We start from the raw sequence: 16,320 nt of genomic DNA, 5'->3' as shown, positions 1-16,320 counted from the left end.
GTGATGATATCACCACCATGCTTCTTAAAAGTATCGTGACACACTGACCATGTCACATAACACTGAGTTGCACAACTATTGTTGTGGTAAGTTCTGTAAGCTGTAAAAATGTTTTATGAGTGATGTTCCTTAAACTTTGTTGTGCAACATTTGCATAAGTTTTTTTAAAAACAGAAAATTTCTCTGCTCCCCGCCAAACACACATTCAGCTGTACAAAACAGAAGGCATTTCAAGTGTCTTCAGTTACTGAGTATATTTCATTTTTCATCTCATGGGTAGTCTTTCATTTGATCAAGATTCAATGAAATAAATATGGCATACCTCATTAAGTGAAAATAATTCATAACAGAGGAGGTGTGGATCCACTCGCATTGAGTGTTTACATGTGGCTCTTTCAATTCTACATGGGGAAAAGCATTAAAGCTAAAAGGGAAAAAAAGGACACTGCAATTTTTCTCTCTCTTTCCATATCAGGGAAATTATTTTGCACAACAATGTTTTCTTCTTTCAATGTTTTAGTCTGTCTGCCAGAAGATGTCTGAATATGACATGCAAATAAATCAAATCATCGCTTTATTGCTGCAGCTTGCTGCCGTAATTACTCCCATGTAGACACCAAAATCCAGCTTGTAGGACAATTATAAAAGAGTTGAATTCACCGTTTTTCTTTTCACTAAATTATATCCAAATAGTAAGTCAGTGTGTGTTGTATTATGAGCATGTGTAATTAAGGCACAGTAGGGGAGCAGGGTATCATGTTATGGCAAAATGGTATGGAAACGGGAGAGATAGGGACATTGCTTAAATGTGTCATTTGTTCGTACAGAACGTACTTGTCACAAATATGAATTAATTATTTGGACCATCACTGCCTCAAGATCTCCAAGCTCACCCTTCTCCCACCTTGCTCTTCGTTCCCTTCCAGCACTGTTATAAAGCAGGTGCTGAACCCCATCCCGAGAACTAAAAACTGAAACACTAAAGAGGAGTACCTCACCGTATAATCTGTAAAAGCAGTTTGAAAATTGTTGGAACATGCCTTTCAGCAACTTCTAGTGGTTACATAAAATAAACCCCCAAGTCATTTTATAATCCACAAATAACACAGTTTATTTATCTAACTCTAAAAGCTATTAATTACCAAACAAAAACCCTTCCAACTACTAACTATTCCAGAGTAAAACAAAGATTCTAACGGTATGCTGTTCCAACGGATACCAGTCCAGCTTACATAAAACAAAATAAAAATAATTAGAATTTAGTCTCTCAAAATTACACATCAGTTACATATCTTCCGGAATGTTCTGTGCCTTCTCCGTCAAATGTTCGTCAGGAACACCTTCTCCATTGACTTTTCTAACAGAAATATTAACTAGTTGTGCTGTAGGTTCCTTGGATTTAGGTAGTTCTTCCTCTAAATGCTTAGACTGTTGAGAGCCAGCGATTATTTCAAGAGATAATTCAATACCAGTTTAAAAGTATATGCTGCCATCTTATGGTAGTATTCAATACAACTGCTGCTGACATTTATATCCTAAAATGCAAGAAACCATCTAAATGATACATCCGTTCATTATTCAGTTATACACTTTAATACAAATTGCTAATGCATTTTATTTGTTTAGGCAAATGTTTTGTGTCATTTGTCAATCAATTATCATTTGAGGTTATAAAAACAGTTTTATATTCCGTTATCTTAGTGATGGCAGGATACCTTATGCCTATCATTGACATTTCAGAATCTTGGTTGTTTGAAAGGGTGGTACACATGTAATTTGCTCAAGTCTCTCAAAACTGTTATTTTAGACTATAAGAAGTTTTTCTTTAAACAAGAAGAAATTGATGCCAAATCATTTAGGAAGAACTCTCTCAAACTCGTTAACAGCATTCAAATTTTTAACTCCCTCACCCTTCTGACCATCTGCCCAGTACTTGCAGACTTAGCTTGACTCAAGATCTAAATAACTAAATTTTCTCACATTTTTATTCTCCCCTTCAGATTTCTCCCAAGGGCTTGGCCCACTGCAATTCTGAAATCTATTCTGGCCTTCTGCCCTTACCTTTGGTGCAAGTACTCCTGCCTTTAACCCATCCATAGTTTAACAAATCAGCTACATTGTACATGAGAAACCTTTGAGAGAATATCCAATCTAGTTTTCCTTTTAGAAAAATCCAAATTCTCCAGGTCCTCTTGCCCTCAAGCTTAATCTGCATCTCCCTTTTTTATCCCCCATTTGTACTCATATGTTCACACTATTTACCTCCATCTCCAGCCGCCTCAAACACACTTTCAAAAATTGACATCCAAATACCCTGTCTGTCTCCTATGTTTGGTAGAATTTTAGACCATTGCCTCTCCATATGTATTGGTCTCCTGCCTTTTACAACCCCATCAATACTAACTTCTGAAGATACCCATCATCCTAACCCTGAGATCATTGAAAAATGACAACATAATTCCAATCCATTTCCTTTGCAAAACCCATGAAAAACTTCCCTTAACAAAACTTACTGCTTACGGTCTCCAGAAATGATCAATTTTCTTACTTAAGATTGATTAAAAATTACAAGATTTATTAATATGATACAGTTAAAAGTTTGGTAAAATAAGTCATACACACTTCCAAGTTTTAATTCTCTATGACATACTTATTCTACAACTTCCATATTTACACTGTGTTTGACTCTACTTTGATGCTGAGTGTGCTGGAAAACAGGTCGGTCTGATAATATGTCATTTACGAGGCCGCTCCAAAAATAATGGCCATTGTGAATGACTCATAAAAGAATGCAGGAAGAAAGACTTGGATTTCTTTTTTAAAGCAGTTTATGACAAATGTCCAAAATGTCTCAAACCATTCCTATGTTGCTAAGCTATGACCTGTACTGGTAAACACAGCAGTGATTAGTCATTATAAAACCTCGTAATTAATTACGTTTTGGCTGTGTTGACTGACGACTGAATATTAACTAGGTCAGTCAAAGGGCACCTTACTTATGTGAAACAGAATGCCAGAATGTAGGCTTTCACACGCTACACGAAGCACACAATCTCACATTCAGCAATGAAGTCTAGCTTGCGCCCATGGACCCTGGATTAGGCTTGTAAAGATAAATATCCAAATCATTTGTTGTGTAAGGGCTTTGGGGCCCTGCAGGACCCTCATGATGATGTCATGGAGCTACATGTCACAGTAAAAATAGGAGTGATAGTGGAGTTAGGACATTCTAGACAAGAGAACTCTCATGATGAACACATGGACATCAGTACTTCAAGAAGATGGTTGCATTAGGTAAGGTCTAATCAAAGTCAAACCATGGTATATTTATCATTAAATACTGTTTTTCATGATAATCATAATGTGTAATAAATAATGTTACACTGAAGTCCAAGCACGAAGGCAGTTCTAGACGTTGCCCTATCTTGAACCAAAACCATGTGATTAAAAAAGTAGAATTTTTCCTTTGCTTTAGACTGATTCAAGCTGACAGAAAAGCAGTTTGCAACTTGCAAAAGATTACTTACATTAATTCTTTTATTGCTCCTGTGCAACTCATTCTAACACCCTAAGTTGTGTTGACAAACTATTGATGATGACGACATCTGAGGCGTAAACATCATCAACATTAAATTCAAGTAATATCTTTGCAGTTGAAGGAAAATAGCAACCTTATAAACCACAAACTCTCTCCTGCTTTCGCCTCACTTGCAATTTGACAATGTGCAATTTTCCACCTTGACATTACCGTGGGCATTAAAACAATATTTCTGGAAAGATAGGCTTCAAGTATTAAACAATTTACTTGAACATGGTAGCTTTTAGGGAATGGTAACAGGAATCAAATGCTAGTCCAACCAGCAGTGGCCAGCTCTTATCGATTATTGAGCCAAATTTATGTTCATTGTGAATTAAAAATCAGTACTGCAGCAAATTAAACAACACTACATATGCAAATTTTAATCAATCAATCATTTCTAACCAATGTAAAAAGTTGATCTAACTTTTGGAATGGTTATACATCAGTTCCTTTACTCAGATAAATTGACAAATCATTCTCAATAATAACCCTTCAACTTTGATAGCTTCAAGGAAGTGGAAAGCCAACAGACAACCAATTCCTGCTATCTCCAATGCTATCTGCTGTTCTGAATCACATCAACATGCACCCTTCAAAAAAAAAATGCAACTATAATTATTTCCTCATAGCTTTCTACAGATTGAACTGGATATTGATGTAGTCAGTCTTAATTTGTGGTTTTCAACACCAGTTGTTTGTCTTTGTTGTGGTCAACTGTCTTTAAATCTTTGAAATCCAGTCCCAGCTTGACCGATGTGTGTTTCACAATTTTGCAGCATAGACTACCTCAAATAGACGTACAAATTACAACTAAAACATTGTTTTAGTTGTAATTTGTACATCTATTTGAGGTAGTCTATGCTGCATTTGTTGCCCATTGTAAGCTGTCTTTAATAGGATGGTTTTGAGGTGGTCCTTGTAGTGCAGTGATAGTGGGCCAGGAGGGTCAGGTTCAGGACCCGCCTGCTCCAGGGATGTGCAATTCCATCTGTCTGAACAGGTTGATAAGAAAATATCGATATCATGGTCAATGACTATACCACCACAAGCCATGAAAATAAAAAGGGCAAGCAGTAATCTAAAGTAGCTACACAAGTTTGGTGGGAGGCCAATTTTAGTGGGGCAAGAATGAACTTGTCCCTCCTTGGTAATTTGGAATGAAAAATTGTCATGCAAAACTGGGACTGAACAATGGGCTGCCTTTGGAGGGGTTGGGGGGGGGGGGGGGAAATAAGACAAACAACTCCAAAAGATCCTGAAAATCTACAGAAAGCGAGATGAAGCAAGAAAAAAAGGGGCAGGGAGCATATGGCAGATTTTACAAGTAAATGAGAACTAGGCCGAACGTAGAAAGCTCTGTGAGCAAATGAAAAATAGAAGAGGCAAAGCGAAAGTGTTAGAGAAAACTGGCATCTATTGTAAAAGGGCATCCAAAAAATTTTTCGCAAGTGTTTAAATAGTAAATTGGTGGCAACAAGAGAAATGGGGCCAATTAGGGATCAAAAGGGAAGTAAAGGGCACACCCAAGATATTAAATGAATACTTTACACTTTTCTCAAGAAGATGCTGCTTGCACAAGTGATGGTGAGAGACAGAGGCAATGCAGGTGATCTAGTAAGTGAAGACTTATTAAAAAGGGTGACCTACATGAGGTTGGTAAGTCACCAGGACTGAATGAAAGGAGGCAACGAAAATAAGTTTCCATGTGTGTTGGATAGAGATTGACTAAAGTACAGGGATCCAAAACTGGCTGAGTGAGAGGAGAAGGAGGAGAGGTCAAGAACAGTTGTTCTTCAGAGTGCAGAAAAGGGACATAATTACATAGAACATAAAACAGTGCAGCATAGGAGCAAGCCCTTTGGCCCATAATGTTCATGCCAACCATGATGCCATTCAAAAGTAACGCCTCTTAAACACTGCTATCATCTCTACTTCTACCACCTCCTCTACCAGTGTGTTCAAGGCACACCTACTACTCTGTGTAAAGGCAAGTTACCTTACACATCTAAATTTATCCTCTTTCACCTTAAACTTATTCCTCCAGTACCCGATATTTTCTCTCTATTAAAAAGGCTCCAACTTTCCACCATATCCATACCTCTCGTAATTTAAATATACTTCTATCAGGGCACCCTCAATCTCCGACAATCTAGCAAAAACAAAAACCAATCTAAGTGCTTCTGACTTCTCCTTATAACTAACGTACTCTAATCCAGGCAACATCCTGGAAAACTGATTCAGAGACAGTAAGAACTGCAGATGTTGGAGAATCTGAGATAATAAGGTGTAGAGCTGGATGAACACAGCAGGCCAAGCAGCATCAGAGGAGTAGGAAAGCTGATGTTTTGGGTCTGGATCTTCTTCAGAAATGGGGGACGGGAAGGGGATTCTGAAAAAGAGAGAGAGAGAGGGGGAGAGAGAAATAGAGAGAGAGAGATGGGGAGGCTGATGGAAGATGGATAAAGGAGCAAACCTCACAACCCTCATCGAGTTTTTTGAGAAGGTGACCAAGCATGTGGGAAGGGCAGTTGACTTGGCGTACATGGACTTCAGTAAAGCCTTTGATAAGGTTCCACATGGTAGGCTATTGGAGAAAATATAGAGGCACGGGATTGAGGGAGATTTAGCAGTTTGGATTAGACACTGGCTTTCTGTAAGAAGGCAACGAGTGGTGGTTGATGGAAAATATTCAGCCTGGAGTCCGGTTACTGTTTTGGGACCACTGCTGTTTGTCATTTTTATAAATGACTTGGACGCAGGCATTGGTGGATAGGTTAGTAAGTTTGCAGATGACACTAAAGTCGGTGGAGAGTGTGGAAGAACGTTGCAGGGAGACTCGGATAAACTGCAGGATTGGGCTGAAAGGTGGCAAATGGAGTTTATTACGGATAAATGTGAGGGGATTCACTTGGGAGGAACATTAGGAAGGCAGAATACCAGGTCAATGGAAAGATTCTTGGTAGTGTGGATGTGCAGAGGGATCTTGGTGTTCATGTACATAGATCCCTGAAAGTTGCCACCCAGGTTGATAGTGCTGTCAAGAAGGCTTATGGTGTGTTAGTTTTATTGGTAGAGGGATTGAGTTCCGGAGCCGTGGTGTCATGCTGCAACTGTACAAAACGCTAGTGCGGCCTCACTTGGAATATGGCATGTAGTTCTGGTCGCCCCATTACAGGAAGGATGTGGAAGCATTGGAAAAGGGGCAGAGGAGATTTACCAGTATGTTGCCTGGTCTGGCGTGCAGGCCCTATGAAGAAAGGCTGAGGGACTTGGGTCTGTTCTCATTGGAGAGAAGGAGGCTAAGAGGGGATTTAATAGAGACATACAAGATGATCAGAGAATTAGATAGGGCGGGCAGTGAGAGTCTTTTTCCGAGGATGATGACTTCAGGTTGTACAAGGGGGCATAGCTACAAATTGAGGAGTGATAGATTTAAGACAGATGTCAGAGGCAGGTTCTTTACTCAGAGAGTGGTAAGGGCGTGGAATGGCCTGCATGCCAATGTAGTTAACTCAGCCACATTAGGGGCATTTAAACAGTCCTTGGATAAGCATATGGATAATGATGGGATAGTTGGGGGGGTGGGGGGGAAGCTTAGATTAGTTCACAGTTCGGCGCAACAGAGGGCCAAGTGGAATACGAGTTGCTGTTCCTGCAACCTTCGGGTGGCATCGTTGTAGTGCTGGAAGAGGCCCAGGATGAACATGTCGTCCAAGGAGTGGGACGGGGAGTTGAAATGGTTTACAACAGCTTCTTTACCACCACTTCCACTTGTATTGCACCTTTTAGGGAGCTATAGACTTACACAGCAAAATCCCTCCCTATTTCAGTGCTCAAGGGTCCTATTGTTTACTGTATACTCTTCTCTTGCATTTGACCTCCCAAAATGCATCACCCCACACTTGTCCAGATTAAACTCCAGCTACCATTTCTCTGCCCAAAATCTTGCTACTTATCAATGTCCCGCTGTATCCTTTGATAAGCATCTCATTAACCACAACTCCACCAAATTTCTTGATGTCTGCAACTAATCCGGCCACTGTTTTCACAGACCGAAGACTCAGCACCAATTCTTGCGGGGTACAACTGCTCACACACCTCCAGTCAGAAAGACACTCCTCCACAGTCACACACACTCTATGACCAAACCAATATTCTATCCAAAAAAAATCTCAATCACGTTTGAGACAAGGCCTCCCCCAGGTTGACTATCCCCAAGAAGTCATTCTTTCCTAGTAAATCCTATCCCTAATGATCTTTTCCAATAAATTTCCCTATCACTATTGTAAGTCTCAGCACGATTTCCCCTCGATTATCCCTGTTGCTTTTTTTAAAGAAATAACACTGGCTGTTCTTCAGTCTCTGGGGCCTCACCCGAAGCTAAAGAAGATACAAAGATCTCTGTTAAGGCCCCAGCAATCTCTTATTGCCTTCCTCAGTATCCTGTGATAGATACCATCAGGCCCTAGGGTCTTATCTAACTTAATGGTTTGAGATATCCAACATCACTTCCTTCTTAAATGTGGACATGCCCCAGAACATCAACATACCCATACCTAATTCTTACCTATACCCATATCCTTCTCCCCCCACCTCAGTAAATACGGATACAAAGTACTCATTAAAAGGACTTCATCCAATTCTCTGGCTCTGCACATAAATTCAATCCTTTATCCTCGAATGTAACTAACTTTACCTAGCTACCCTCAGTCCTAAAATATGTATAAAATGTCTTTGCATTCTCCTTAATCCTACTTGCCAATGACATTTCATGGCTCTTTCCAGTCCTACTGGTTGCTTGTTTAAGCTATTTTCTGCTTCTTTTATACTCCATGGGCATTGTTTGATTTCACTTTCCTAAACTTACACGTGCTTTTTTAAAATTAATCTTTCAATATCTCATCATCCAGGGTTCACAAATCATGCCATCTTAATATTTTATCTGCACAGGAATATACTGATCCTGAACTCAAATGAACTGGCCTTTAAAAGACTCTCATACATCAGGTGTGGATTTACCCTGAAACATCCAGCTCCAATCCAGTTTCTCCAGGTCCTGCCTAATACTGTGGTAATTAACCTACCAATTTAGCACTTTGACCAGAGGACCAGTCTTATCATAACTATCTTAATATTTATGGAATTATGATCACTGCTCCATGACTGAAACTTCAATCAATTAGCCAGGCACATTTCCCAATGCAAGGTTTCAGGCAGCTCTTTCTCTCATTGGTCTATCCAAATATTGTTTCAAGAAACTCTCCTGGATGCACCGAACAAAAATTCTGCCCCAGCACTAAGGGAGCCCTAATATTGGGTTATTAAAAATCGCCCACTATCATAACCCTGTTTTTTTAAAAAATATATAACTCCCATAATCTGCTTACATATCTGTTGCTCTATCTTCTGCAGGCTACTAGGAGGCCTATAATAAAAGTGGAATAAGAAAGGTGTAGCCACTAAGTTTTACCCATATAGCTTCACTTGATGAGCCCTCCAAGATGTCTTGAGTACAGTTGTGATATTGTCCTTAAATCAGGAATACAACTTCCGCCACCTCTTTCACATCATTACCACTTCACCTGAAATCATCTAAACCCTGGAATTTTTCAGCTAGTCCTGTCCTTCTCTCAATCAAATTTCTGTAATGGTTACATCATCAATAGTCCCATGTACTAATCCGAGCTCTTAAACTGATTTGGCTTGCCCATTATACTCCTTGAATTAGAATAAATACTCTTCTGCTTCCAGTCCTGCTGTGTTCAATACCAGCAACTTATGTTTTTGTTAAAGCTCAGCAGGTCTGGCAGCATCTGTGAAAATTAAAAAAAATCTGAGTTAATGTTTCGAGTCTGGTGACCCTTCCTCAAAACTGATGATAGCTGGAGAAACGTTGGTTTATATACAGAAAATAGGGAGGAGAATGGGGTAGGGAGTAAATGTTAGGACAAAGGATAGACCCTGAAGAGAGAGAAGAGCAGTTGGATAGCAAAAGAGTTGATAACAATCAGGCTGGGAGGGTGAATAGCTGTTAATAGGGACTGTTAGTGACTAACAATAGGTAGTGTATAATGGCAGGCTATGTGATAACAAGGCCTGATGTGTTGGGGTGTGGTGGGGGATAGGAGGCTAGTACATGAGGACATAGGAGAGTTTAGGCCCTAAGATTATTCAACTCAATATTGAAGTCTGGAGGGCTGCAGAGCCCCCAATGAGGTGCTGTCCTTCTAGCTTGTGTGAATCTTCACTGGAACACTGCAGCAAGCCAGAGACAGAGATGTTGGACAGGGAACAGGCTAGCGTGTTAAATTGGCAGGCAACAGGTAGCTCAGGGTCTTTTTTAATCAGAAGGTAGATGTTTTACAAATTGGTCACCCAGCATACGCTTCGTTTCCCCATCATACAGGAGACCACATTGTGAGCAGTGAATCCAGTAGACTAGAGTCCGAGAAGTGCAGGGGAAGTGTTGCTTCACCTGTAAGCTATGTTTGAGCCCTTAGATACTGAGGAGTGAAGAGGTAAATGGGTAGCTGTTACATCTTCGGCAGTTGCAGGGGAAGGTGCTGCGGGGCTGTGGTTGGGGTGAAAGCAAGAGAAGGCGTGTGTGTCCCAGATGGACCAGTCCCTGTGCAAGGTGGACAAGGGAGGGGAGAGGAATATGTATCTGGTGGTGGCAACTCGCTGAAGGTGGTGGAAATTGTGTCCGATTATATTCTAGATGTGGATGCTGGTGGGATGGTAGGTAAGAACAAGGGGAACACTATCGCTGTTGCGGAAGGGAACAGAAGGGGTGAGGACAGAAGCCTGGGCGACGGGTTGGACCCGATTGCGGGCCCTGTCAGCAACGGTGCAAGGGGATCCTTGGTTGAACTTGCCCCACCATTGAGGAGAAGGTTGATGTTTAGTCAATAAGTCTAATTGAAGGAACAGCCAGGGCCAAGCAAATAAACACAGCAGTGTTAGGAATTCCTCCTACCTTCCCCTGGACCATGCTGCCACCATGACACATCAGGCCATGTATCATTTCGTAGGCTCCCTTGTCAAAGTTGGCCTCATCTGAGCATATGCTGTTCTATGTTCTTGGATAGGCACAGGCAGGATAGTAAAATGTAGGATATGCGGGGTACTTTGATCTTAGTATGATAATAAGTCAGCACAACATCGGGGCTGAAGGGCCTGTGCTGTATTGTTCTATGTTCCATATGCGACAGAGACGGAGGAACTGAGAGAATGGGATGGATTCATTACAGGAAGCAGGGTGTGAGGATGTACAGTCCAAGTAGGTTTGACAGTCAGTAGGTTTATAGTAGATATTAGTGGTCAGTCTATCCTGAGAAATGGAAAGAGAATGAAGGAGTGGTCAGAAATAGGCCAGGTGAAACTAAGGGTACGGTAGAAATTGGAAGCGATGAACTTCGAATTCTGAATGAGAGATTGAGAGAAGCAGCAATGATATAATAGAAAGAATTTTGGATGGGGGCTGGAATAGGACTGGAACAAGGAACATTCCACATTACAAAGGGACAGGCATAACCGGGGCCCATGCAGATAGAGACAGGCATAACCGGGGCCCATGCAGATACTGATGGCCACCTCCTTTACCTGAAGAAAACGAGGGGAGTTAAGAAAGAAGTTGTTGAGGGTGAGTATGAGCTCAGCCAAGCAGAGGATGGTGGTGGTTGGTGGGTATGGTTCAGGTCTTTGCTCCAGGAAGAAGCAGAGAGCCCTAAGACCGAGTTGGTGGGGACCAGGCACCCACGGTAAAGAGGGAGCAGCCAAAGCGTGCAAACTGTAAGTTTTGAAACTGGCGTAAAACATTAGAGGAATCATGGAAGTAGGTGGGTATGGGTTGGCATCAGGGGAGCCAAGACCGAGTCAGGGTAGGAAGACAGGAGTTCTGTGGAGCAGGCACAGGCTGAAACAATTAGTTTGTCCAGCCAGTCCTGTTTGTGGATTTTTGGACAGAGGTAGAAGTGAGCTGTGTGGGACTGAGAGACTATCAGCTTGGAGGCAGTAGGGGTGGGGGAGGGGAGAGAGGTCACCAGGTGAAATGAGATTAGTTACCAGAGTTTATACAATGGCTTGATGTCTCATGTGGCATCATGGTCTGGGGGAAGGAAGGAGGAATTCCTAACACTGCTGAGGAAGGGTCACCAGACCCAAAACGTTAACTCTGGTTTCTCCACCACAGATGCTGCCAGACCTGCTGAGTTTTTCCAGCAACTTTGTTTTTGTTCCTAACAATGCCACGTTCATTAGCCTGGTCCTGCCTATTTCTCCTGTTAGGCTCATTGATTAAATAGCAACCATCTCCTCAAATCACTCCACATGCCGACCTACTGCTGTTTCTCACCACCCTCTCCCAATGAGAGATATCTGAAGCCCTCCATCCTATACCAGCTCTTTAGCCATGCATTCAACTGTGTGACCTTCCTATTCATGGCCTCATTAGCATGTAGCCAAGACAGTGATCACAACCCTAGACGTTCTGCTTTTCAACTTCCAGTCTCACTCTCTAAATTCTCTTTGCAAGACTTCATCTCTCTTTCTGCCTATGTCATTAGTATCAACATAGGCCATGAACTCTGGCTGTTCACCTTCCCCTTGCATTTTCCAGAGGTCAGTATTACAGCACTACATTTCTTGATTTGTTTTGTTAGTATAAACGTGGGTGTCCAAAGCACAAATTTGAGCTTAGAGACAACAAATCTTGGAAATGTTGTGAACATTAAGAATTATAGCAATAGACCTCAAGAGAGCATAAGCAGGAGAACACAAATTACATTTACTGCAGAGTTCTGTGAAATTGTACATTTGTTAGGAAGTACAAGGAGGGAGAAGTGTCAAGAAAGATTTTAAAAAAGGATGCAAGAAAAAGATATTTTTGGGCACATGTACTATTTGATAAAAGAGAGAAGTTGTGCTGAGAAAGTAAGACAGATGGATCCTGGATAAAAAAGATTTTGCTTTATATAAAAAAAAAGCACTCTGGTTAGGTACCAACTGGAGCAATCTGTCTAATTCTGATCACCACAATTTAGGCAGGATATGTAGACCCAAAAGAATGCAGAGAAGATTCATGAGAATAGTTCCAAGGACAAGGAATATCAGCTACATAGCTGGATTAGAAAGGCTGGGGCTGTTCTCCTTAGAGATGATAAAGGATGGAGAAGAAAATTGATCAAGTGTTCAAAACAGTTAGAGGTTCACTCTTCCCATTACTGGAAAGGTACAGGAACCAAAGGATATGAATTTAAGATGACAAGAAAAAAGTTATAGGAATTTGCAGAATTCACTGCCCAACAGTATGGTAGATGCAGGTTGAATCAGGGTTTTGAAACGGAACAAGTAAACAACTGATGGGAAAGAATCATAGTTTTATAGGATATAGGGAATAGTTGGGGAGCTCTTACAGTGAGCTGGCACAGAAGTGATGGGCAAAACATCTCCTATGCTAAGGCCATCCAAACATTCTATGATCTGAACTAATATAACAAAATGTGGAGCTGGATGAACACAGCAGGACAAGCAGCATCCTGAGCTTTTGTGCTCCTGAGATGCTGCTTGGCCTGCTGTGTTCATCCAGCTCCACATTTTGTTATCTTGGATTCTCCAGCATCTGCAGTTCCCATTATCAATGATCTGAACTAATGGTGTAGATAGATATGGAAATTATAATTGGCCACTGAATTTAATCAAGCCCACATTAAAGATTTTTAATACACCACGAAGTCGAAGGTTACAGGGAACAGACAAGAAAGGAATAGAGACCCCTACCAAATCAGACATGATCTTATTAAATGGCAGAGTAGGCTCGACGGTATGACATTATCTTTTTCTGCTCCCAAGTCCTATGTTTGACATGGTTTCAACGCTGGATAATCTAGAACTTTTATTAATACTATTTCTCAGAAATGAGGACCTCTCCCTATCCAATCTGTAGTTTTCAGTCCGAATATCATTTGCATTGGAATGCTCATGTGGTAATACTATATTAACCATGAAACTGTTAAGTGACATGGCTGAATTGGAAATGTATGCTAATAATTCCACAAGTTACGGTATTCGTGGCATTTCAGGTAAACCATCAAGTTGAACAATTTGTCTGACAGGTGCTTTCCAGAGCTTTAAAAAAAAAGCAGGTTTCAACATTAACAGGAAATAACTTTATTGTAAACAAGCATATTCTTTAATAAATGGCAAAAGGAAGGGTTAGCAATTTAATACACAACCCAAGCTACAACACTAAAATCCCAAAGGCACATTCATCAGTAAGACAAAAAGCAGTCTGACGCAAGTATTATGGGTGGAAAAGTAGAAACCGGAATGAACAAAACCTAGAATTCTAGGCCAGACCAGAAGGGCCAGATGAGTTGTTTCTCAGTTCCTTAGTTTTCTAGCAACAGTAACATGATGGTGCCCACACAGTAATGGCTAATGTTTGATTTAATGTGTACCTGGGCCATTCTTTACATTGGAATTCACTTCAGAATCTGTGGGGTTTTTTTGTCTTTTGCCACTCTCAGGAAAGAGATGTTTCTTGTTTGCAAGCTTCTGGATCTGAGGGCAGTGTCTGGCAGATCTGTGAAACTACAATTTCAGAAGCAAATTGAAATGGCTGTTGCTAGGCAATTTTTCCCTTAACTCAGATGCTCCTGGTGCCACTGTCTCAAGGCAACCTCCTCACTGCTACAAGTAGTAACAACGTTGCATATCCACAAACATACACCACAATCACACGACCTTCAAGATGCAAAACCTCTCCTGGTACTTTTTGCCATATAGTTGTATCAAACTATGATTCTACAGTTTTTCATTTGAAAGGGATTAAAAAATGGTTCCCTTAAATAACTTTAAAATTAACACTGGGTTATTTAATTTTTCATCCCATTTGACTTAAGATTTCTTTAACATTCATCTTTTCATACTACTTATGCACTTTTGTATTTTATTTTATGCGTGGTTTGAGATTACTTTTGTAGTTCGTGCATTTCAGCACTGCCTCCACACACATACCACCATAATGCTATTCATTATCTTTCATTGTTCATCCGTCAAATAGACTCCTATCCAAAAAAAGTAGCTACATCTGATGTGTTGGTTTATTTATATTGTAATAAGCTTGCTGGAAAGCACTATATTACCCAGCCCTTACCCCTTTGTCCATCTGTTCTAATACATTTTAAACCCCACACAGTACTCGAACAGGTAACACTCCCACAACCTTGGCTAATACTTCGTTTTGACTACTCCCACGGGGGGGGGGGGGGGAGGAATTAGCATGATCTGATTTACAGTTTAGCATCAGTTTCTTTAAAATGTCGGCAGAGATGTTGAAAATGTTGTTTAAAAACAACAAAAATAAGCATGAAGTAATCTAAATATTTATAAATCTTTGGTTATGTACCAGCTATAGCAGTGCTCAATTCTGAACATCATAATTTAGGAAGGATATTAAGGTCTTGGAGAAGACAAACTTAATGAGGAACTAGAGTTATGTAAAGAAAGAGTGGAGAATTAGGGACACCATTACTGCTAAACTTGCTAGTAGCAAGGCACACGAAAACAGTCACAAGCATAATTTCCCAATTTTCACATGGTTATTGGAGAGCTGAAAGGAAGAAAAATAATTTACTTGAAAATTCCTCAGTATTTGTACAGTATTAAAGGAAGATCAGTTTCCCCTCTACCATTTCAACATTTTAAAAATAATGTCATTTTTCCAAAGAATTCTGTAATCATCAGCACATAAAAAAACTTAAATGCTTCTCTTCCCAGTAACTTAAGACTCCCTTACCTCAGTTGGGCAATTAGAAACACGAAAAAAGTAACATACATTTTAGGATAGTGTTCCTTTGTCCCAGTTTGGAGGTTAAAAGTCGCTGGCACCGGTGCAAAGGATATGACTGGATGGTCCACACGTGGACCGTGCCTGGAGGTCTCCTGGCGATTTCATAACGGTAAACAATTATAAGGACGCTGGTTTTTGGTCGATTTCAATGTATTTGCAGATGGAAACTGCTCTAGATCTCGGCGATTTAGCGTGCTAGTTCTATTTGTGATACTGATACTAAATAAAACTCACTAGCAACAACTATGTAAGTGTTTCTATGGCTACGGGTTGCGTATAAAAAGTCAATTCCCTCACATCAGTTTTGCTGGTCACGAATTCCATACACCTCATTTTTATTACTACCCAGAAAAAAAGTAAATAGACTTGTTGAGATTATTTGTTATTGAGTTACCAACACCATCCTGCGTACGTTTTCAACGTAGTCCAACATTTTTTAGTGTGCAGCGTTTTTTAAAAAAACATCTTCCTTTGGAACCTACGGTTTTAAGACGGGAGGCGAAAGGTTTGTTCAAACATTTCTTAATTGCAAATCCCATCAGATAAACGTGGGCTATCTGGGAAATTAACCCTCTTAACCAGTAGCTAATCTACAGGTCACGGTGTTAGCAAAAGCTGCAATGTACTTGCACATTATTGCTGCACGATTTTCTACCTCATGAAAAAAATGATGTCACTCTAAGTCGTTGCTATGTATTAACTTGTCTAATTTTAGCTACCGGACTCGATCAAAAGAAGAGCCAAACATTGGCCTAACAGTTTCTTATATACATACCCACAGGTGCAAAGCTCACAAATACATTTCCTCTTCATGGTGCAGACGACAGTCAGTGCGAGTCTTGCTCTGCACTCTGTATTGGATATACACCTACGCCGCGTATCTAAGCAA

At 40.5% G+C, this 16,320-nt stretch overlaps 1 protein-coding gene across 5 annotated transcripts in view; it reads right to left on the bottom strand.

Annotated features, from left to right (window-relative positions):
- The window catches only part of LOC125451036 (stabilizer of axonemal microtubules 2-like), a 40,073-nt gene extending 23,753 nt beyond the window's left edge, over nucleotides 1-16,320 (bottom strand). Inside the window, exons 1-2 of one of the 5 annotated variants that reach the window (XM_048527710.2) lie at nucleotides 16,207-16,298; nucleotides 14,038-14,170 (exon numbers count right to left, since the gene is read on the bottom strand). Coding sequence is in view for 3 of the 5 variants with exons in the window: in XM_059645029.1 (XP_059501012.1) it covers nucleotides 15,378-15,418 (41 nt within the window). In the remaining 2 variants the exon portion in view is untranslated. Of the gene's footprint in view, nucleotides 1-14,037; nucleotides 14,171-15,377; nucleotides 15,708-16,206 lie in introns of those variants that run through there. The other 4 variants (XM_048527711.2, XM_048527708.2, XM_059645029.1 and 1 more) reach the window with 4 other exon arrangements.

This window comes from Stegostoma tigrinum, chromosome 3 (assembly GCF_030684315.1).
Source record: "Stegostoma tigrinum isolate sSteTig4 chromosome 3, sSteTig4.hap1, whole genome shotgun sequence".
Lineage (NCBI taxonomy): Eukaryota > Metazoa > Chordata > Chondrichthyes > Orectolobiformes > Stegostomatidae > Stegostoma > Stegostoma tigrinum.
The sequence above is the reverse complement of the archived record's forward strand: the minus strand, read 5'-3'. Positions and strand labels throughout refer to the sequence as shown.